This window comes from Daphnia carinata, chromosome 6 (assembly GCF_022539665.2).
Source record: "Daphnia carinata strain CSIRO-1 chromosome 6, CSIRO_AGI_Dcar_HiC_V3, whole genome shotgun sequence".
Classification (NCBI taxonomy): Eukaryota; Metazoa; Arthropoda; class Branchiopoda; order Diplostraca; family Daphniidae; genus Daphnia; species Daphnia carinata.
This window is the reverse complement of record NC_081336.1, coordinates 4096905-4119197: the sequence shown is the minus strand read 5'-3', so window position 1 is coordinate 4119197 and position 22293 is coordinate 4096905. Positions and strand designations below refer to the sequence as shown.

General features: G+C 39.2%; 5 protein-coding genes and 1 long non-coding RNA gene across 11 annotated transcripts; 2 read left to right on the top strand and 4 right to left on the bottom strand.

Annotated features, from left to right (window-relative positions):
- Nucleotides 1-1318: 1318 nt before the first annotated feature.
- Nucleotides 1319-4466, bottom strand: LOC130690148 (deoxyribose-phosphate aldolase-like). Of its 2 annotated transcripts, none has more exons than XM_059495918.1 (6): nt 3459-4466; nt 2450-2599; nt 2066-2392; nt 1846-2001; nt 1706-1791; nt 1319-1635 (listed from the first exon to the last, which is right to left on the bottom strand). In XM_059495918.1, the coding sequence occupies exons 1-6, from the start codon at nt 4450-4452 to the stop codon at nt 1429-1431; spliced, it is 1920 nt and encodes a 639-aa protein (XP_059351901.1). In that variant the 5' UTR covers nt 4453-4466; the 3' UTR covers nt 1319-1428. The 2 variants fall into 2 exon arrangements, with proteins under 2 accessions (XP_059351901.1, XP_057369120.1); XM_057513137.1 differs by lacking the exon at nt 3459-4466 and adding an exon at nt 2664-2755.
- A 500-nt stretch (nt 4467-4966) lies between these two features.
- Nucleotides 4967-5930, bottom strand: LOC130690170 (uncharacterized). Its single transcript, XM_057513168.2, has 2 exons — nt 5652-5930; nt 4967-5587 (listed from the first exon to the last, which is right to left on the bottom strand). Exons 1-2 carry the CDS (start codon nt 5799-5801, stop codon nt 5069-5071), a joined length of 669 nt encoding a protein of 222 aa, XP_057369151.1. The 5' UTR covers nt 5802-5930; the 3' UTR covers nt 4967-5068.
- Nucleotides 5931-10601: 4671 nt separating this feature from the next.
- Nucleotides 10602-11594, top strand: LOC130690180 (phosphatidylglycerophosphatase and protein-tyrosine phosphatase 1-like). Its single transcript, XM_057513183.2, has 5 exons — nt 10602-10743; nt 10803-10954; nt 11038-11118; nt 11176-11367; nt 11423-11594. Exons 1-5 carry the CDS (start codon nt 10731-10733, stop codon nt 11546-11548), a joined length of 564 nt encoding a protein of 187 aa, XP_057369166.1. The 5' UTR covers nt 10602-10730; the 3' UTR covers nt 11549-11594.
- An 87-nt stretch (nt 11595-11681) lies between these two features.
- Nucleotides 11682-17180, bottom strand: LOC130690214 (uncharacterized). Of its 5 annotated transcripts, none has more exons than XR_009000896.2 (7): nt 16536-17180; nt 16370-16469; nt 15466-16282; nt 15169-15394; nt 12088-15112; nt 11923-12030; nt 11682-11843 (listed from the first exon to the last, which is right to left on the bottom strand). It is a non-coding gene; the product is annotated as an uncharacterized LOC130690214 (long non-coding RNA). The 5 variants fall into 5 exon arrangements; XR_009421357.1 differs by having other exon boundaries at nt 11682-12030; nt 12088-12765; nt 13516-15112; XR_009000899.2 differs by having other exon boundaries at nt 11682-12030; nt 12088-13564; nt 13681-15112.
- An 83-nt stretch (nt 17181-17263) lies between these two features.
- LOC130689462 (succinate dehydrogenase [ubiquinone] cytochrome b small subunit, mitochondrial-like) lies at nt 17264-18132 on the top strand. The gene is made up of 3 exons (XM_057512410.2): nt 17264-17344; nt 17534-17837; nt 17896-18132. The coding sequence occupies exons 1-3, from the start codon at nt 17281-17283 to the stop codon at nt 18071-18073; spliced, it is 546 nt and encodes a 181-aa protein (XP_057368393.1). The 5' UTR covers nt 17264-17280; the 3' UTR covers nt 18074-18132.
- On the bottom strand, nt 18131-19106 carry LOC130690189 (intraflagellar transport protein 43 homolog A-like). The gene is made up of 6 exons (XM_057513195.2): nt 19015-19106; nt 18811-18923; nt 18695-18744; nt 18548-18632; nt 18356-18494; nt 18131-18270 (listed from the first exon to the last, which is right to left on the bottom strand). The coding sequence occupies exons 1-6, from the start codon at nt 19024-19026 to the stop codon at nt 18187-18189; spliced, it is 483 nt and encodes a 160-aa protein (XP_057369178.1). The 5' UTR covers nt 19027-19106; the 3' UTR covers nt 18131-18186.
- Nucleotides 19107-22293: the final 3187 nt, after the last annotated feature.

The window sequence follows — 22293 nt, the reverse complement described above, 5'->3', positions numbered from 1 at the left end:
AAGTTTTCTGGAATTTGTTGGATAGCACTTTTCCCAGAAAAAAAAATGGGATAAACATATTTATGGTGCGTGGGTACTGAAACAAAACACTTATGTGGCAAACGCAGCGGGACTACGAACTACGATATAAAAACTTACTTGTGTGCAGAACTAAACATTTTATGCGAAGAACCTCATGTTAGTACAAGTAGTTTTCCATATGTATGTATGAGCAGATCACTTCTTTAAAGTTTTTGGCAAGTAGCACAGCGGCGGAGCCAAATGCCAGCCAAATGATAAATAAAATGTAAAAAAAAACTTCCTGTGTTGGATAAAACAAACTAGAAAGATGTCAGTCAATGAAGCTTAGTTGCCACATCAACTCAATGGGGTAATCGAAGTAATTTCAAATGGCCTAGAAAAATTATCCATGAATACATGGTCTTTGGGCTGAAAGAAATAGGAAAATAAAGACATAACATTCACACAAAACAGTAAAAAGGAGGAAGCTATCATAGTGCATGATGCTCTAGGCCATTACCACCCTCTCCTCCACTCACGAAGTTGCGTGTGACTGCATGAGCGTGAACTACCTTCACCGTTACAAAGAAAATGTGGGACAGCTTCTCCCGCAATGCTATCCCCACAACGTTGATGAGTTCCTATAAAAACTCTAGCCATTGAGTGCTTTTCAACATATTCGTTCCATCCTGCTTGCAAGAATGTCGTACATCAGAATTGTAAATAATCTTGACAGCTCGATCATCGACTTCTGTTTAACTTTTTCGAATTTCAATTCTTTTCCCTCCTTCTAATGCAGGTTGCCTTGATTATGTTGTTGGTGGTCATGGTCAGGGCCTATCCAGCTGAATATCCTGATCTTGTCATCCTGAACAATGAGCAGAGTGAAGGTAATGTGTGAATTACTGTAAACCAATTATTAAATCACCAGTATTTCCAAAAGCTGGAATTCTTGAATTTTTTGTCACAGGACCCAGGCATATTCGTGTTAGCCGAGACGACAAGTATACTGCCACTACACCAAACAAAGGCTACAAAGGACGTGTTGGACCTGTGTACACTTTCGTCAAGACGGATCCGAAAGCAAATTTCAAATGGGGAGTTCGCCATCGTGTCGGAAGCCAATACGCTCACTAGAAAATTTTGCACTAGTACGTTGGTTTGTCGATTTGCCATTTCACGTGGAAAATCTATTTATTGTTTGAGCAGACTTGAAATTTTCCACTCGTTACTAGTTCATTAACTTTTTTTTTTCTCCATTCTTATGTCAACCCTAAAGGCCACTTCAGAATAAATACGGTCTCTGGTAAACCACTGATCCCCGCTATTTCCTTATGCTGTATTACTCCAGCTCAACAACAAACTACATAGAGTATTTGAGTTTTAAACAGAGCGTATATGGGAATGTGTGCTTCTGCATCAGATCTATTAGGCCATTGGCATTTCTTCGGCCATGAAATATCCCCCAGTGGCATGGTTGGCAAGATTGCGCTCAATATCATTGAGCAGAGCCGATGCGCCAATACGGAACAAGTCCGGTGTCAAATAATCATCTCCAAGCTCTTCTTTCATAAGCGTCATCCATTGAAGTACATCCTTGGAAGTTCTAATGCCACCCGCAGGTTTGAATCCTACCTTGTTTTCAAAAAGGATCAAATGTTCACGTATGGTAGTAAACAATTAGACTGTTTCTTTTACAACATACTTTGAAGCCAGTCTTTCGGTTATACGCCCGGATGGCGCGACACATGACGAGACCGATGGGCAGAGTTGCATTAACAGTTTCCTTCCCTATAACAGCAAAATGGTTATCCATATGAAGAAGCATGAATGCATAAGCAATACCTGTTGAAGTTTTTATAAAGTCTGAACCAGCCATCATGGCCACAAGGGAAGCTTTGTAGATGTTGGTTAAGTTACACAATTCTCCAACAGCCAAGATAGATTTCATATGAGATTCACCACATGCTTTCCTCATCTCAACTAGTTCATTGTACAGTTCTAATTATCAAAATATATATTATATTTAATTGAAAACTTTCTAAACTATACTATCAATTTATACCTTCCCAGTTTTGGGATAGGGCAAGTTCTCGGTTGATGACAATATCTATCTCCTTAGCACCATTTGCCACAGCAAACTCAATTTCTTCCAGTCGGATTTTCAAGGAAGTTTGGCCTGTAGGGAATCCTGTGGCAACAGAGGCAACCGGAATATTTGCCCCTAATCTTTCTAGTCCTAGACAAGCATCTGCTACCCTGGCAGGATACACACAAACTGCTCCAGTTGTCAGTAGCCCATGTTTAATTTGTAGGCTTCTTGTGAGATCGTCACTCAGAGGATGAGCTGCCTTTGAACATAATCTTGCCACATTTGAAGGGCAATCATCACCTAATGAAAACGGTAGAAATTGAAATAGCATGCCCACTCTGAATTATAATGTAGTACCAGCTAATGTAGTAAGGTCAATGCATTGGATCGATCTAGCAAGCCATTCTACCTGGTGGTCTGCATGTATCAAACGGCTAGACAACAAATCCTGGACTCTGTTTTTAACAGCTTGGTCGTTGACACACGAACGATTTACCCATCCAAGATCTAACAACAGATAATGATTTTATGACTAAAGAGCGGAAAAATTATAATGGAGAAAAATATATACTGAGCGGGATTCCCGAATTTCTTTCCAACATCTCGTGAGTTCCGTTTTTTGCGTTCCTTCTTCGTTCAGCGATTTTGGACTGGAAGACAAGAACGACGTCAATTGTGTTATCGTCTTCTACACATAGATGGCGTTAGTCTGTTTACCTGGCAATGAAGGCTAAATTTAAAAGGCATTCCGAATTATATGCGTTTATAAAAAAATATTACAGGAAAACTTTTAAATGTATCGTTTTCAATTTGTTCTTCCGACAGTTTATCATCACTTTTGCCACAGCTTTAAACTTGCCCTTCAACTTGTTGACGGTGAAAATCCATCTATTTAGAATTCATTGCGACAGGGTGGTAGAAAACTTACAATCTTTACCATGGGGATACTGATTTGCTGCCTAAGTGTATTTTGCTCATCGCTACTGTAATTTTCAAATTGACGATACATTTTACACGAAGATGCTACGGGGTTAAAGAATGGCCTTTTCCTAAAAAATGATAACTTCGAAGCTTTCCAAGAGATTCTTGCGTCGGTGATATATTTGTCTGAAATGTAGAAACGGAGAGTTGAAGAATTTGTTGACGACTAAGAGATGCAATACTGTTTCATGTCAAAACCCTTTGTTGTCATTAAAGTCAATTGGTGGGCAAAATTTAGTAATAACTGCCATTTTCTTAACAGTGAGACAATTTTTTGTATCAATAGCTGTGTTTTAGCTTCTTGTTTATTTCATTGGCCTTCTTTTTTGGATGGATTTTGACGTAAATGTTGGAACATTCCGACGTGAAGTACTTTTATTTGAACCCTTAGAAAACGTTCCAATTTTACTGCCATTACTTTTCGTCGGTTTGTGCATTTGAGTTGCAGATTCCGGTTTCTTACTGAAAATTTTCTTGGGCAATACAGATGAAGCAGATTTCTCTTGATTATTTGGGGTGGATTTTTGGTTGGTTCTCCTAACTGCTTTTGGAATTTTTCCTTTTTCCTTTTTGTCATCTGCACGTTTTTCTTCTGGTTGCTTGATTCTCACCTTTTCTTTTTCAATCTTTTCTTTATTCTTGTTTTCACGATTTGGTTTATCTGTTTTTTCTGTCTTTTTGGCCTTTAATGAAGATTTTCTACTCTCATGATTTGGTTTAACAGTTTTTTCTGTCTCTTTGACCTTTAAGGAAGGTTTTCTTGAACGAGGCGCCTTTTCATCTTTGGTTTCTTCACTTTGTTTAGCTGTGTCTGGTCGATTGTCATTCTTTTGCTTGACAGTTTTATCCTTCATTGCTTGCGGCTTCTTCAAATTTCGATCTTGCTTCGATCTATTTCGCTGAGGCGAAGCTTTTGGAAGTTCTTTATTGGTTTGTTTTGGTCGACGTTTTTCGAAATTTGGTGATTTTTGTTGATCCTCCTGCTCCGTTCTCAGAGTGCTACTTCCAACCCTTATTTTCACATGCTTTTTGGTGTTTTGTGTAGGCGACTTTTTCTTCTTATAATGATCGGTTAAGCCCGGTGCTTCGGTATTTTCAATAGTGTGCGTCGATCCTGTGGTTTTCGAAGAACATTCTTCGTAGCTCGAACTGCGAGTTCCGTCCCGCCCGGTGGACTCCACAACATCTTCTCCCGAGTTTTCTCCTTCACTGTAGCTCTTGAAACTGTCCTCTTGGTAAAAATCGTCATCACTGTGTGAAGAATTGCAGCTTCCATCCGAGTTTCTTCCACTGTGCTCATCACTGGAACCGTCGTCATTTACGGTTTGGCCAAAGCAAGAAAACTTCTTTTCGAGATATTTCAAAAACTTGTCGCACATTTTTAGGTTTCGATCTAGCACACAAGAGTTTTGGAATGCTATGGAGTCAAATGTTTTAAGAGACAAGAAGGAAGAATATGAAAAAGGTACTGTTGAAAGCGTTTTACCAATTTTCCGTAATTTAAATGGATCGCTTTACGACTGTTGAGATGTTAAAAAAACCGAATTAGATGCACTTCAAATGAGAAACGCACAAGCCACAGCCTGACTGTGGTCACAATTGTCTGTTCAGAAACTGATTGTATTTGTTGCTTCCCAGTTATTTCCGTAACGGTCGTACAGAAAGTTAAAGTCCAAAAACGGAAATGAACTGATTGCAAAATATGTGGCGTAATTGCAATAGATGGAATCGACTGCTCTTCAAAAAGCTGTAGTTCTGCCTATTTTGTCTATTGAAGTTTTTATAAAGTCTGAACCGGCTATCATAGCCCCAGAGGAAGCTTTGGAGATGCTGGTTAATTAAATATATATGTATTATTTAATGCCCAAAAAGAGTTGTATTTGTTTCATAATTTACAACACACACAAAATGAACGCCGTTTATTTTTTAGTTTCCCGAATTTTCTATTCACTATGCTCTATTCACTCTGAATAATTGCAGGCTTTGAATTACAATTTAACACATACAAGTTGGTGCCCCACATCCGGGCTTGTGACAGATATTCCACTTATCCCGCCAAATGCTTGAATCACCCCGTCTAAAATATAGAGCTGCTTCGTACCACGGTTCGTATTTTGCCTCGATGAGCCCTTTGTCCGCCATAATGATTATATTTCGATTGTTCTGTGTGTTAATCGACTCTTCAGTGTTGTCTTCGAATCTCACGGAAACACAGACTGTTAAACTAGCGTCATTCGTCCATCCGGTTGATCTGTGTCTGTTGAATTCTCCGGGTAGCAGAGTTGCAAGGGTCTCCTGTCGATTTTCCATATTGTCTCTGGTTCTCACTTGAACGCGTTCATTGCTTCCATTCGCAACATGCACTTTTTTCGAGGCTGAACTGTACACGATAATTTTGAATACATATCCGAGTATGATTGCGAGTATGGCTCCGAAAACGTATCCGAAAACGTCTGTGAATGTCAGAAATGACATTGTTCGTGATCCCGAATGTCGTCGTTGGGCGAGGTCTCCCTGTTCGAAGCAAATTTTCTATTTGGAGGAGAAAACAGTAAAGATTTTTCCTATTAGAACTTACTCTTAAAATATCAGCTAAAAACGAAACTGGGACAATAGATTTAGCAAATACTTGTTCACTGATGGTCTTTGTTAGTAAATGGTAAAATACAGTTCTGCTATCAAGTATTACTCTGCTTATCAGTTGCTTGATATCGTATTTAGTTATCATTTTTGAATGTGATTGCCGAAGAAATGGAGCTGTTACGGTAAAATGTTGTTTATGTTTTTTTTAAAGAATTATTATGTCACATTGTTTTTGTATCCTGTCAAGCCTATTCTTTTTGCTTCGATTTTTTAGTATTTAAAGTATTTATGAGGCGGTAACTTGACTTCACATTAAACTTTTTAAACAATATTACATACAACAACATTAACTTAGTTAAATTTTTTGAGCTTACTTCTTTCATATTTCTAGAGTTCTTCAACAGGAAAAACATTAATTATAGTTCAAGGTAGTTCAAAAGTGGTTCTCGTATTTTCTATCTGGAGACTGAAAATGACCGTATAAAGCGTATCGTATGGGCTGTTCTGATACTGCGCTACAAAATGTGGCAGACAAACTGTACGTCCATTCACGTAATTAATTCATTCACTGGTGGCAAAAGAATGCTGATTGACTGTGCTACCAGTGTGATATTTAATTACTTGTCATAATTTAACGAGAAGAAAAGAAGAATAAAATAAAGGTAGAATCTCCGTTACCAATGCTAGGGGAGCCGAAGAGTAAAGCGACTTGAAGTAGGCTCTTTCGTTATTGGTACCCGAGATTCTCCCTTTATTTTATTCTTCTTTTCTTCCTTCTGTTCCGTTCGCAGACTGCTACTTCTAACTCTTAATTTCACATGCTTTTTGGTGTTTTGTGCAGGGGAGTTTTTCTTCTTATAATGATTGGTTAGGTTCGGTGCTTCGGTATTATCAATAGTGTGCGCCGGCCTTGTAGTTTTCAAAGAACATTCCTCGTAGCTCGAACTGCGAGTTCCGTTCCCTTCGGTGGAACTCGACATCTTCTCCCAAGGCTTCTACTTGACTGTAACTGTTGAAATTGTCCTCTTGGTAAAAATCGTCATCACAGTGCGAAAAATTGCAGCTTCCATCCGAGTCCTTCCACTGTGCTCGTTACTGGAACTGTCATCATTTACGGTTCGGCCAAGGCAAGAAAACTTCTTCTGGAAATATTTCAAAATCATGTCGCACATTTTTAGGTTGCGATCTAGCACACAAGAGTTTTGGAATGCTATGGAGTCAAATGTTATAAGGAACAAACAGGAAGAATAGCCACAGAGGAGGCTTTGGATATGCTGGTTAAGTTAAGTATATTGTAACGCGCACTTGGACGCAAGCACACAATGCGCCGGGGATCTTTTTCTTCCGTATTTGTAACGGGATTGAAGCGCGTTTTAGGCCACCGGTTCGTCTCGATAGTTATTCTTCGGTCTGGTATTAATTTACTACAGACCCGAAGTCTAACATGCCAGGCCCCCCGGGCCTCTACACTACACAAAAAGGGGGTACGGACGCGCAGATACACTTAAACTTTCAACCCAACACTGCCCGAACAAACTCCGATTGTCACAAAACCAATTCAATCCCGATAGACTAACTAAAACCGAATCTCTCTCTCTGTGAATCTCTCTTTCTTCTTTCTAACTTCTCTCTTCAAAACCAACACCGCCAGCACAAACACCAAACCATCACCAAACTAGCGTTGCACCAACCGACCAACTCAAAAACAGAATAGAATAGAATAGAATAGAATCCCCTACTCACTTCGTCACCCCCTTTTATCTTGTAATATTCAATGTCGTAAGACTCACGATTGGCTAACAAAGAATCATCCCTACACTAGTTTTTGTAGGTCATTCAAGAACAGTCTCGTCTAGTCTCAGGGGTTTTAGGGCGACATACGAGCAACGCTATTTCTTTAATTTATTTATTTATTCTTTTCTAGACTATGTCTTTTAATATCGTTACAATATATGAGTTGTTGTATGCCCCAAAAGAGTTGTATTTGTTTCATAATTTGTAACACACACAAAATGAACGCCGTTTTTTTTTAGTTTCCCGAATTCTTGTTCACTATGCACTATTCACTCTAAATAATCGCAGGCTTTCATTTACATTTTAACACATGCAAGTTGCTGCCCCACATCTGGGCTTGTGACAGATATTCCCCTTATCCCGCCAAATGCTTGAATCAGACCGTCTAAAAGATAGAGCTGCCTTGAACCAGGATTCGTATTTTGCCTCGACGAGCCTTTTGTTCGGCTTAATGATTATACTTCGATCCCTAATGTCGTCGTTGGGCGAGGTCTCCCTGTTCGAAGCGAATTTCCTATTTGGAGGAGAAAACAGTTAAGATTTTTCCTATTAGAACTTACTCTTAAAATATCAGCTAAAAACGAAACTGGGACAATAGATTTAGCAAATACTTGTTCACTGATGGTCTTTGTTAGTAAATGGTAAAATACAGTTCTGCTATCAAGTATTACTCTGCTTATCAGTTGCTTGATATCGTATTTAGTTATCATTTTTGAATGTGATTGCCGAAGAAATGGAGCTGTTACGGTAAAATGTTGTTTATGTTTTTTTTAAAGAATTATTATGTCACATTGTTTTTGTATCCTGTCAAGCCTATTCTTTTTGCTTCGATTTTTTAGTATTCAAAGTATTTATGAGGCGGTAACTTGACTTCACATTAAACTTTTTAAACAATATTACATACAACAACATTAACTTAGTTAAATTTTTTGACCTTACTTCTTTCATATTTCTAGAGTTCCTCAACAGGAAAAACATTAATTATAGTTCAAGGTAGTTCAAAAGTGGTTCTCGTATTTTCTATCTTGAGACTGAAAATGACCGTATAAAGCGTTTCGTATGGGCTGTTCTGATACTGTGCTACTGAAATGACATTGTTCGCGAGTCCTCATCATCGTTGGACGAGGTCTCCGTGTTCAAAGTGAATTTCCTATTGGGAGGAGAAAGCAGTAAAGATTTTTTTCCTATTTGAACTTACTCTTAAAATATCAGCTAAAAACGAAACTGGGATAATAGATTTACCAAATACTTGTTCACTGATGGTCTATGTTAGTAAATGAACTCAAATCCAGTTCTGCTATCAAGTATTACTCTTGCTTATCAATTGTTCGATAAGGTATATCTAGTTACCATTTTTTATGTGATTGGCGAGGAGATGAAGCTGCTACAGTAAAACGCTGTCTATGTTTTGTTTAACCTGTCATGTCATATTACATTTATATCCCGTCAATCCTGTTTTTTTTTTACTCGATATTTTAGTATTTGAAATCTTTATGAAGCTGAAAGTGATTTTTGCTGTCCCCAAAAATCCTTTGATCGTACTTCTTCGCATGTTTCTTTAGTTTCCCCGATAGGGAAAACATTAATTATAGTTTCAGGTAGTTCAAAGGCACTGACTGTATTTTTTTCCCTAACTGTTTTTGAAATTTTTACTTTTTTTCTTTTATTAGACGAGGCAAATTTTCGTTTAATCTTTATTACTGAGCCTTACAACATTTTTTATGGTCTTTCAAGGCCTAACTTTAAAGACTTATTCGTTTTGAGGCAGGTGCAGCATAGAAATTTATAACTGACATGCTGTAGATAACGATTTTTGTCTAAGAAGAGTCCGCGTTTCATTTTGAAAAGAAGTATTGGTTATGTTTTCGTCAGAATTTGTAGGTCTTTGTATCAGGATCTCGGTGCAGGTGCTTTGAAATAGAACTGAAAGACTGATACCAATATGATTGCATCACTGTCTATTTATATTAAGTTGAAAAGCTTGGCTCCACCTTCTCAAACCAAGCAATCCATCTGCTACGGTCTTCTTTTTTTGTGGCTGATCAAAGTGATTTACTGGAATATGTCGTACGCCCTCGTTTTAACATTTCCTGGCATTGATTCGGCAGGATGCAATGGTTTTCTTTGAATTTTTTCGTTGATCGATCATCACATTGGCGAAAACTAACCGCAGTACCAAATTCATTGGACTCAACCAGGACATGTAGATCAATTCGAACGGCAGTTGGTTGCATTGCAAAGCTTGATCATGTACGGAGAACCACCAGTTAGCGGTTTCAGTTGCCTTAATTTCGAAAAGAAAACGAAAAAAGGAAAAAGAGCCACATCATACTTTCTCGTTTACTGCGGAAGTACGTACGATAAGCCTTACCTGGTAGTGGCTAGTGGAGAGAGCAAAACATGGAAAACGCGTGCAAAATAATTAGACTTACCGACTACGAGAAAACGAAATCGGGCCTCGCAGAGGCAACATTTTGGCCCACATTATCTTCGCCAAGTGTCCTGTGTGAGATTTAAAGCAATTAATAGAATTGCCAAGAGGCTTATGCTATTTAGTTTAAAGTTGATGCTCTAGTTGATGAAAAAATACACATATTCCGGTAAGAAAAAAACAAAAACGTGTTCCTTTTTTTACCCATAAACCGTAGTTCAAAGCTTTCGTTCGACTTGACGCGGAAATCACGTTTGAATTGATAGTTCTGTGGCACACGGTGGATAAGCATTACCTCAGTTCGAAAATAATCGAAGGCTTGTCTTCAATCCCAGACGTAAGGGAAGTTTTAATTTCTACCGGGAAAACCTCATGGGCAACGTTTGATCATCAACTGTTGTGGTGCGTTCGGCATATAGCTGGAGTTTTACCAACAACACGTTTTCATCACCAGACACTGAATTCAATGAAAAAGAATCATAAAGCAATAGAGGAATTTGACTTTCTTTAGTTTGGTCTACATTTAGAGCGGTTTGTCATCGAACGAGCTCAAAGGGATGAAAACCGGTAATTGAACCTTCGTGTATGCATGGCCTAATTCAGCTTCGATAGCCTTTAGGTTGTCTGATTAACATACTTTTAAAAAAGTTTTGTACTGCATGTACAAATTTTGAATCGAAATACCGTGTCTACAAACTTTGTATTCAGTTGGGCACAGAACTCAGAAACAGTTGGCTGTGCCATAGAAAGTCTGTCTTTTTCCTTCCCTTCCTCTGCTTCAAAGCAGACGAATAGTCGTCATTTTATGACCTGCAAATCACAACAAATAACGAATTTGATGTACGTTCAATGGAGTCGCCAGGTTTGGTATCTATGTATAAAATTTTTTATTCAGGAAATTAATGAATAGCTTTTGTTTAGACAAGATGTCGTCAGTCCTTGCCCGTGTATTATTCTTTCCGTCCTTAGCTTATAATGTAATGATGGAAAAAATTTCATCTAGACAGTGGTATAATCACGTCGACAATCATGTAATTCTGGGAGCACTGCCTCTAAGAAACAAAACTCAAGAGGTACTGCTATAGACAGTTTTAGAGGTACTCATTATCACAGAAGATTTATCATATTACCCTGAGTTCTCAATTTTTGGGGGCAGTTGATTGAAACAGAAAAAGTCAACACAGTTGTTTCTCTAAATGAAGATTATGAAGTTAAATATCTCACACATCAGCCAGAGGTTTGCAAATCCCTTTCATGCTTACCCATGGGTCTTTTCTAAAATTTCTTTTTTCAGGAGTGGAAAAAGTTAGGTGTTGATGCTATTCGATTTTCTGTTGTTGACATGTTTGAAGCACCTCCCCAAGATATGCTTCTTAAGGGTGTGGAATTCATTAACAAAAAAATTTCTGATGGGGGTGTGGTATATGTACATTGCAAAGCAGGCCGATCAAGAAGTGCTGCACTAGTAGCTTGTTACCTAATGAAGGTTTGATTTTATCTCTTTTGTGGCCAACCCATCAATAACCCTTGTGATTGTTTAGAAACATAATTGGACTCCAGAGCAAGTAATTTTGCATTTAAAATCAGTAAGGCCACATATTCTTCTGCCTCCCAACAAAGTCAATGCCCTGGAAATCTTCTACAAAAGTCATGTTCAGTGTACTTAAAAATTCTGTTTGTGAAACTAGTTGGTTAGAGGTTATTGTTCATCTATGAGAAAGAAATAAATATCTTTTTAATTAACATGAAATCCTTAACATTAAAAATAATATTAGTAAAATCGATCTAGCAGCTATGTATTCATAAATCTTGTCAATGATGAGCAGTCCAAAAATATTTTATTATTAATTTATTCGGGTAAAACGTCCGAAATTGCCTCAAATCAGAACAAGGTGCTCTTCTTCAGATTCGTCTGCTCCTGTTATTGCTAGAAATAATCGAAAATGGCCGCCAGTCTCCTTCCTGAAGTGATAGTGAACTGACGTCCTTACGACTACTGCAAAAGAAAAAAAAAAAAAAAAAAAAAAAAAAGGGGGTGTACCTGCCTTGCTACCGAAGTACCATGGAGGACAACGAGGATTACGAGGGGACGTCCAGCTCCACCTGCGAATCCGAGTCCATCGACGATATTACCACCCCGATGACACATCTGAAGAGAAAAAGCACTCTAAGACACAACTCAAGACCAAATCCCAATATCCCGTACCATCCAAGCAATCCAACAAGCGGAGCCCCGATAATCGTTAAGCTAGCTGAGGAACCATACTCGTTTCGAGCAATGAACCTCACTGCGAAGAAGAACTTCATTACAGCACTCATCGACGCAATAGAACAAGTAAGACCGGGAACGAAATGGACTCAACGTGGAGAGTTGTACATCTACCCATCCACGCATATACAGAAAACCACCCTACTCAACACGAAACTAGTGAACGAACATGCAATCTCGTGCTCGCTCTGCAAATCAGAACAAGAAGTTAGAGGGGTGATATATATAATTTTTCGACAAACAACAGTGAAGAAGAACTATTAGAGTTATTATCTGACCAAAGTGTAATTAAAGTGAAAAGGTTTACATCTCGTGACACAAACAAAACATTAACTAACTTACCTCTGGTCACACTGTACTTCAGCATCAGTACGCTACCACGCGAAGTCACCATTGCCCACGAAATTTTCACGGTGAAAAAATACATACCCAGACCGTCCTTATGCCGAAAATGCTGGAAATTTGGTCACCCTGAAGAAATATGCACCAATGATATAGCTTGCAGATCCTGCTCCAGCGCCCACGACACGTACAGCCAATGCACAAATCCACCAAAATGTCCGACTTGCTGCAAATCTGATCATGCAGCTGGAACAGCAAAATGTCCTATATTTGCTAACAAACAAAAAATAATCAAGTACGCTTACGACCACAACCTCTCGGTAACAGAAGCCGGCAGAATCCATTCCAGTACAGCACAAGTACCCAAGGAACCTATAAATAAGACAAACATAAACACGGAAGAACATAGGATGAATTTAGACACGACACTCAAGCAAGAAATAGACCAACTCAAAGCGAAAGTAGTCGAACTCCAGCTAGCTGCAGAAAGCCCAAGTATACCAAGTTCAATCGAAAACAGGTTGAAAGAAGTTGAAAGGAAAATCAGCACAATAAAACAAGTAATAGAGCCGATCCTAAAACTTGAAACGCAGATGACAACCGGATTCACCAGTCTCGACAACCGCTTGACTCTAATGTACGAAATGTTTATCCAAGACAGAAATGATAGGATAGCCAGACAGAAAGAAAAAGCCTTGCAAAAAGAGACTGGCCATCAGTCAAATGAGTCAACAAAGAACCAGGGTAAAAGAGTACAATCAACAGCCCTAAACAAATCTGGAACTGAGCCACCAAAAAAAGCTGTTAAACCATGACCACACCACTAAAAATTATACAATGGAACGCTAGAGGACTTTACAGAGCAAGACTAGAAGAATTCAGAAACCAATTACGTTACCACAACCCGCATATTGTTCTACTTAATGAAACCCATTGGAGAGACGAATATAAAGTGTCCTTTTCTGCATACAACTCGTTTGTCTTAAATCGCCCAACACAAGGAGGAGGAGTAGCCATACTTACCAAGAAGAACGTCCAAGCCACAGCAATAGATGTTCCAACACATGAAGACCTAGAATCAATCGGTGTGTCAATTAAACTAAAAAATGACGAAAGATTGGAGGTGATAACAGCATACTGTCCAAACGGGAACCGCTGCAAATATGAACAACTAGAAAACATACTTACCTACACAGGGAATAGCGCCATCGTGGGGGGCGATCTCAACGCCCATGCTGATCTATGGGAAGACGGATACCATCCAAACACTTCTGGAAGAAACTTGAAGCAATATTTACTCAGCGACGATAAATTCATACTAACAACACCTAAGAATCTCGGTACAAGACCATGCTTGACAAGTAACCGACGCGCAACAATCGATCTAACTCTATGCACCCCCAACATTGCAACCAATACATCTATCGCGACAGGACCTTACTGGGGAAGTGATCATCTGCCCGTTATGATTGAAGTTCGGATAAACACTACAACCCACACACTACCAAGACAAGTATGGAAATTCGATGACAACAAATGGCAGCAGTGGAATGAAGAACTAATAAACTTATTAAATGAAAACACCCAAGTGGCCCAAAACCTTGGCAGTATGTACAACACCTTCTACGACGCACTAATTAAAGCCACCAACAAATACTTCGCCCCTAGGACTGGCACACCTCCCCGAGAGGCACAAAAACCATGGTGGTCTAAAGAATGCAGCGTCGCAGTAAAAAACGCAAGAAAAGCCTATAAGTTATGGCGCTCCACCCTCATCCAAACTGACAAAATGTACCTTAACAAAATGGAAGCAATAAAGAAAAGGACTATCCAGGCAGCAAAGAACAAATCATGGAAACGCCATATTGAAACTCTAGACGAAGGAAATGCCTCAAAATTCTGGACATTCTCAAAAGCAATGATGAACGGACGAAGAGAATTTGTTAACACACCACTAAACAAACCCAATGGTGCGAGGACAGAAGACCCACTAGAAAAGGCAAACATCTTCCTCGACCAGTTCTCCCCGATTAGTGTTAACGATCAACCTAATTCAACTGCCCCTGAGATGGAAATGGAAATTGATAAAAACATTAAGAAAACGGACCCGGATCCTCTAAACTCTGACTTCAGCATCCAAGAATTATCAAAGAGCCTCTCGAACCTATCGGACAAAGCGGTCGGCATGGACAAAATACATAACAGAATGCTAAAAAATTTAAACCTGGAAAACAGAAAGAATCTCCTAAGAATACTTAACACAATGTTCCGGCAAGGATTTGTCCCAAAAAACTGGAAATGCGCCACCGTAGCACCTATTCTCAAGCTAAATAAACCTCCTGGGGAAGCAGAATCGTACAGGCCGATTTCATTGACGTCATGCATGGGGAAAGTTATGGAAAAAATGATTAACAATAGATTAAAATGACACTTAGATCACCTGGGTATACTCCCGAAATTCCAAACCGGATTCAGAAGAGGCTGCACTACCACAGACAACCTAATTCGACTTGAATCCTCAATCAAATCCGGATTTAACAACAGGTGCTCAACAACCGCAATCTTCCTGGACATCTCCAAGGCATATGATAACACCTGGATAGAAGGGATCCTGTTCAAACTGACAAAAGCAATGGTTAAAGGCCATATGCTTAAATGGTTAAAAGAATTTCTTACCGGAAGAAGCATCCGGATCAAGGTAAATAATCACCTATCGGAAGAGAGAGCAATCTCCAAAGGAGTACCTCAGGGAAGCGTATTAAGCCCCCTTCTCTTCAACGTCATGCTAGCTGACTTCCCGACGCCAGATAAGGGATGTGAAGTGTCACTGTTTGCGGACGACGTAGCGATTTACACTACAACAAAAACCAAAAAAGCTGCAGAAACCCCTCTTCAAAACCAACTGAAAAAAATAGAAGAATGGGCCTTTAAATGGAAATTCCAATTCTCAGTGGACAAATGTGCCGCACTCACCTTTAATAAAAGAAGAATCGAGGAACCAGCACTTAAACTCAATCTCAGCGGAGCCACCATCAAGGAAGTGAAACAACACAAGTTCCTCGGAATGATATTCGACGCAAAAATGAATTGGGAAACGCAAATCAACAACACCATCAATAAAATGAGCAGGAGGGCCAACCTAATAAGAATGCTAACCTATGGAAAAAACACCTTAAAAATCCCACTACTCATCCGAATATTCAAAGCCATGGTCCGGAGCATCTACGACTACGGATTCTTCATACTGTCAACAATATCCAAAACGAGACTGGGAAAATTAGAACAGGCCCAAAATCAGATCCTCCGCATCATCCTAGGCTGCTTTAAATCAACCCCCAAAGCTCTCCTAAACATCGAAACCGGCATCTACCCTGTTAAAGACAGGTGGGACCAACTCGCATACAGTTACTTACTCAAACTAAACGAAAAACCATGGAACCCGGCCTACAGTACCATCCAACAACTAAAGAAAACCCAGAAAGAGTGGAAACCTAACGGCACCCCTTCAGCCATCATCTACATAAGGAAGATGGACCCAACTGGTAAAAACCTTGTTAAAAATCTAGTCGCTCACACACCAGAAGTCGAACCACTCCCACCATGGAAACACTTCTACATCCCCACGTCCTTCTTCCCACTCACAAAAAAGCAAGCCCAAAACTCACCCCAAACAAACCAAATATTCAACTCTCGAAGGCCCAATCAAGACATCAACCACCTAGAAATCTACACTGATGGCTCAGTATGTGAAGTTAAAAAAATTGCCAGCTGCGCCTTCTATATCCCTAAACTGAAAGAAGAAAAAGCCTGGTTACTCCAAAAATTTACGAATAGTTTCAACGCTGAACTATATGCCATTAGACAGGCCCTCTACTACCTCAACAATCAAGAAGTTGAATCTACAACCATATTTTCTGACTCCAAGTCCGCAGTCCAAGCACTATCAAACTTCAAATGGGGATCCAGCCCAGTTATACCTGAAATCATAAAACAGATTTTCTACCTCAACTCGTCAGGAATTAAAATCATACTGATGTGGATACCATCACATGCTGGGATACCAGGAAACGAAGTTGCTGACCAACTGGCCACAAACATCCAGAAATGCCAAGCTCACAGTGGAAACACACTAAGAAACAAAATAGACATTAATCAAAATTTAGCAGCTGCTAAATCAAACCACAGGGAAATCACGTTCGGTAGACTGAAACTATCTTCATCGAATATGGCAGTGGTCAACAGAGAGGCCTTCGGTTTTCAACCTTGACACAACCACAAAAAAAGGTTCATACAAACCGCCTTGATACGCCTTCGTAGTGGTCACAACAGACTCAACCACTTTATCAGCAGAATCGAAGCAGAAACCCCGGATATTTGCCCACACGGATGCCCAGCACAAGAAGACACAGCCCACGTACTCCTCCACTGTCAACAATACAATGCGGCAAGAAACAAAATGGAAGCAAAGCTTAGACCCCTCAGCGTCCCTCTGGAAGCACCAACACTACTAGGACTGAAAAATTCAATCCCTAAACACACCCAAGAGAAAATAATACGATACCTCACAGCCTTCCTAATGGAAACAAAATTAATTGAAAGAATCTAGTAGCACGCAGGGCAAAGTGTATATTCCCCTCCCTCTTCCTTGTTCTCCTTGTTATTTCTCTGTGTAAATGTTTACATTCTACTACAAAAACAATCAATAAACCGAAGCAAAGGTGTGCAAGGGACGTATACAACGACCCGTAAACTGTCACCAGTGGCAACCAGCCATGGCCAGCGACACCTATGTTTAATAATAATAATAATCGAAAATGGCCGCAATGGTGTCTCTGCAGAAATTTTGGGAAAGGTAATTACCTAATCAGTGACAAATGTATGGATTTGATCCGTTACCAAATTCTTGCACGGTAAAATTAATTAGGGAAACTCCATTGATTATTTCTGTATTTTATGCATATACGTACGAGGAAATAGTATTTAACCGTAGGCTGATAAAAACGTTTTTGGGTCGTTAACGCAATTTTTCTGCATTAAATAGTTGGACTGTCGAATCGGATGACAATTGGAAATCCCTGTTTGGCTGCGCTTTCAAACAGGAACAAAATGTTTTTTGAAAACAGAATTGTGCCTTCATCCCAAAATTCTGTGAAAAAAATTACTATGAGCCATCAATCCCTTGCAGAAACATCGTCTTGCAAGCCAGCAGATGATCACACAAGACTTTGGACAATAGAAAGAAGTTTAGCACTTTCTCTAGTTCCTTTGGTTCCTGCAGCATTCATGTTTCCATCTGCTGCCATGGACTACTTGCTTGCTATTTCTTTCACACTACATGCTCATTGGTAAGAAATTGAGTTATCTGAAGTAAACTTACATGATACAAATTGGGAAATATTTCAGGGGTTTGGAGACCATTGTGGTTGACTATGTGAGGCCAAAAGTGGTTGGTCCTGCATTGGCAAAATTAGGTGTTGCCCTTGTCTATGGACTTTCTGCATTTACTCTTGGTGGGCTATTCTATTTTATCTATTCAGATGTGGGGATTGTGAATGCTATTAAAATGTTTTGGAAGCTGTAATAGAACATCATTTTCATGGAAAATCCATGGAAGTTGTTTCAATGGGACTTGCATAGTGTTGTGTTGTTTTGTATTAGATTGTAGCAATACAAAATGTTGTACAAAAAAAAGTGTTAAATGGGAGATTTCTTTCCATCCAGAGTTAAGTCAGGAACCATTTCAGCAAACAGTACATCCCAGTTCCATGGTACATCTGCCTGAAATATATAAAGGTGCATGATGTAATTTGTAACAATTCCAAATGTAATCAGCTTCAAATTGAATACTACAATAGACTGGTACTTCTTTTGATTGGGATTCTGGTAGAATGTTTTTCGTAAGGATACGTAGATCTACCCCATCTAGAAACTGGGCCAAGTGTTGCTTAGTAACACTGTTGGCATTTAGCTCTTTATATGCAGCAACTCTGTTATGATTTTCCCTAAAAAGATAATTGTTGTAATGCCAACTAGGTTCAGAAATGTAGTTACTTACTTCATCAAGTTGCTGCTAACAGCTACTTCATCTTCTTCTTCACCATTTGAGTCGGTGACTGGAACTGTTATGGGTATTGCAAATTCTACAAAACAAGATTGTTCAAATGCAAATTCATGAATGATGAATCACTTGCAGAACAGATACCTTCTCCTGATCCTTGCTTTTTTAGTTTAATTGATGAAAATCGCTTTTCTCTAGTTAGTTTGAAAACAATTTATAAGAAACAAAAAGTTTGTTAACCACAAGCTATAAAATCCTACATCGCGCTGAACGCTCTATTAGACTGTTGTGTTTCATCTGCCCAACCACCTTGCTTTTTAGATCGTGAGGTCGTCTTTGTTCCATTGCTCTTGATTGGTGACACTGACTTTTTCTAGAAAAAAAATGAGCATGAAATAACACTCTGACATAACATAACTGAAATCACTTTATCACTAGTGTGTCTTATTTGTTACAAATATTACATCCTCGTGCATCTCATCTAATATAGCTTGGATTAGGTTTGACAAATTATCCAGAAACCACTGGAAGTTGGCTTGTATTTACCCTTCAGGCATAGTTGTCATGGCAACAACCACTCTCCATTGAGCAACCTAAGCATTTCAAACTTGGTACCCAGACGGCACAAAACGTGCCGTGGGAGCTCCTATGGAGTATTGCGTGGGAGGGCCGGGACATCCTAGGGAATGCCTATTTCATTCCTAAACGGATCCCTGCGGGCTCCCGGTGACACTCCTGACAAGCTCCACTGGAGCTCCCGCCTCCCAAAACCTTCCCAAAACCCTCCTATCCACCCCTTTTATTTCAAAATGCTTTATATAAATATTGCAACCCTTATTTTAAAATAAGCAAAATAAAACAAACATTTTCAAATAATTTTTTATTCTCTAATGTGTATATAAATTCAATACAAATAACAATGAATATTCAAAATGAACGGGACCAATGACTCTTTACTGTTTATATTCTTTTGTTGCTATCTGCTACGTCTTTCACATATTTACCTCTTTTTGATTGAAGGTTGATTCAGGCGAAAGCGATGATCTGGCCGACGATCATCATTACAAAGCGCTTTACGAAGTCATTAATCCACGGTTGCAGTCCAGCGCAGTGCCGCAGCTTCCGTGACACTTTTTGATCACGACCACGACAGTTTCATTGATTCATTCGATTCCGATGACGCTTTCGAAGAAGTTGTGGTTCGAGGATTGGTATGCACTTTCATCCGATATCTATTTGTAAATAAAAACTTGTAAATAAAACTTGATTAATTTAAATATTTAATAAAAAGGATGCAACATCGGATACTTTGAGAGAACGTCCTGGATCGGGGTCCGGTTCCAAAAGGTCCAAGGAGAACAAAGATCCATCGTTACGATTGGGTCAAGTGGAAATCGGCCGATTCGCTAATTTGGCTGGTGAGCAAATGCGCTGACTGTGTCGTATCTGGACTATGACGAAGACGGACACTGGTAAATACATCACGCGCATCAAGAAGAAGAGCACGGTAAGCGTAGCAGATCTGAGTAAAGTATTTAAACCATCCGCTTCGAGGGGGGAAATGTCTCCGGATTTTCGACGGTCGACGTTTTTCGAAATTTGGTGATTTTTGTTGATCCTCCTGCTCCGTTCTCAGAGTGCTACTTCCAACCCTTATTTTCACATGCTTCTTGGTGTTTTGTGTAGGCGACTTTTTCTTCTTATAATGATCGGTTAAGCCCGGTGCTTCGGTATTTTCAATAGTGTGCGTCGATCCTGTAGTTTTCGAAGAACATTCTTCGTAGCTCGAACTGCGAGTTCCGTTCCGCCCGGTGGACTCCACAACATCTTCTCCCGAGTTTTCTCCTTCACTGTAGCTCTTGAAACTGTCCTCTTGGTAAAAATCGTCATCACTGTGTGAAGAATTGCAGCTTCCATCCGAGTTTCTTCCACTGTGCTCATCACTGGAACCGTCGTCATTTACGGTTTGGCCAAAGCAAGAAAACTTCTTTTCGAGATATTTCAAAAACTTGTCGCACATTTTTAGGTTTCGATCTAGCACACAAGAGTTTTGGAATGCTATGGAGTCAAATGTTGTAAGGGACAAGAAGGAAGAATATGAAAAAGGTACTGTTGAAAGCGTTTTACCAATTTTCCGTAATTTAAATGGATCGCTTTACGACTGTTGAGATGTTAAAAAAACCGAATTAGATGCACTTCAAATGAGAAACGCACAAGCCACAGCCTGACTGTGGTCACAATTGTCTGTTCAGAAACTGATTGTATTTGTTGCTTCCCAGTTATTTCCGTAACGGTCGTACAGAAAGTTAAAGTCCAAAGACGGAAATGAACTGATTGCAAAATATGTGGCGTAATTGCAATAGATGGAATCGACTGCTCTTCAAAAAGCTGTAGTTCTGCCTATTTTGTCTATTGAAGTTTTTATAAAGTCTGAACCGGCTATCATAGCCACAGAGGAAGCTTTGGAGATGCTGGTTAATTAAATATACTGTATATGTATTATTTAATGTCCAAAAAGAGTTGTATTTGTTTCATAATTTACAACACACACAAAATGAACGCGGTTTTTTTTTAGTTTCCCGAATTCTTGTTCACTATGCACTATTCACTCTGAATAATCGCAGGCTTTCATTTACATTTTAACACATGCAAGTTGCTGCCCCACATCTGGGCTTGTGACAGATATTCCCCTTATCCCGCCAAATGCTTGAATCAACCCGTCTAAAATATAGAGCTGCTTCGTACCACGGTTCGTATTATGCCTCGATGAGCACTCTGTCCGCCATAATGATTATATTTCGATTGTTCTGTGTGTTAATCGACTCTTCAGTGTTGTCTTCGAATCTCACGGAAACACAGACTGTTAAACTAGCGTCATTCGTCCATCCGGTTGATCTGTGTCTGTGGACTTCTCCGGGTGGCAGATTTGTAAGGGTCTCTTGTTGATTTACCCCATTGTCTCTGATTCTCACTTGAACGAGTTCATTGCTTCCGTTCGAAACGTGTATTATTTTCGATGTTGTGCTGAAGATGATATCTCGAATTACAATTCCGAACACGATTGAGAGTATGACTCCGAAAACGAATCCGAATGCGTCTGTGAATGACAGAAATGACATTGTTCGTGATCCCTAATGTCGTCGTTGGGCGACGTCTCCCTGTTCGAAGCGAATTTCCTATTTGGAGGAGAAAACAGTTAAGATTTTTCCTATTAGAACTTACTCTTAAAATATCAGCTAAAAACGAAACTGGGACAATAGATTTAGCAAATACTTGTTCACTGATGGTCTTTGTTAGTAAATGGTAAAATACAGTTCTGCTATCAAGTATTACTCTGCTTATCAGTTGCTTGATATCGTATTTAGTTATCATTTTTGAATGTGATTGTCGAAGAAATGGAGCTGTTACGGTAAAATGTTGTTTATGTTTTTTTTAAAGAATTATTATGTCACATTGTTTTTGTATCCTGTCAAGCCTATTCTTTTTGCTTCGATTTTTTAGTATTTAAAGTATTTATGAGGCGGTAACTTGACTTCACATTAAACTTTTTAAACAATATTACATACAACAACATTAACTTAGTTAAATTTTTTGAGCTTACTTCTTTCATATTTCTAGAGTTCCTCAACAGGAAAAACATTAATTATAGTTCAAGGTAGTTCAAAAGTGGTTCTCGTATTTTCTATCTTGAGACTGAAAATGACCGTATAAAGCGTATCGTATGGGCTGTTCTGATACTGCGC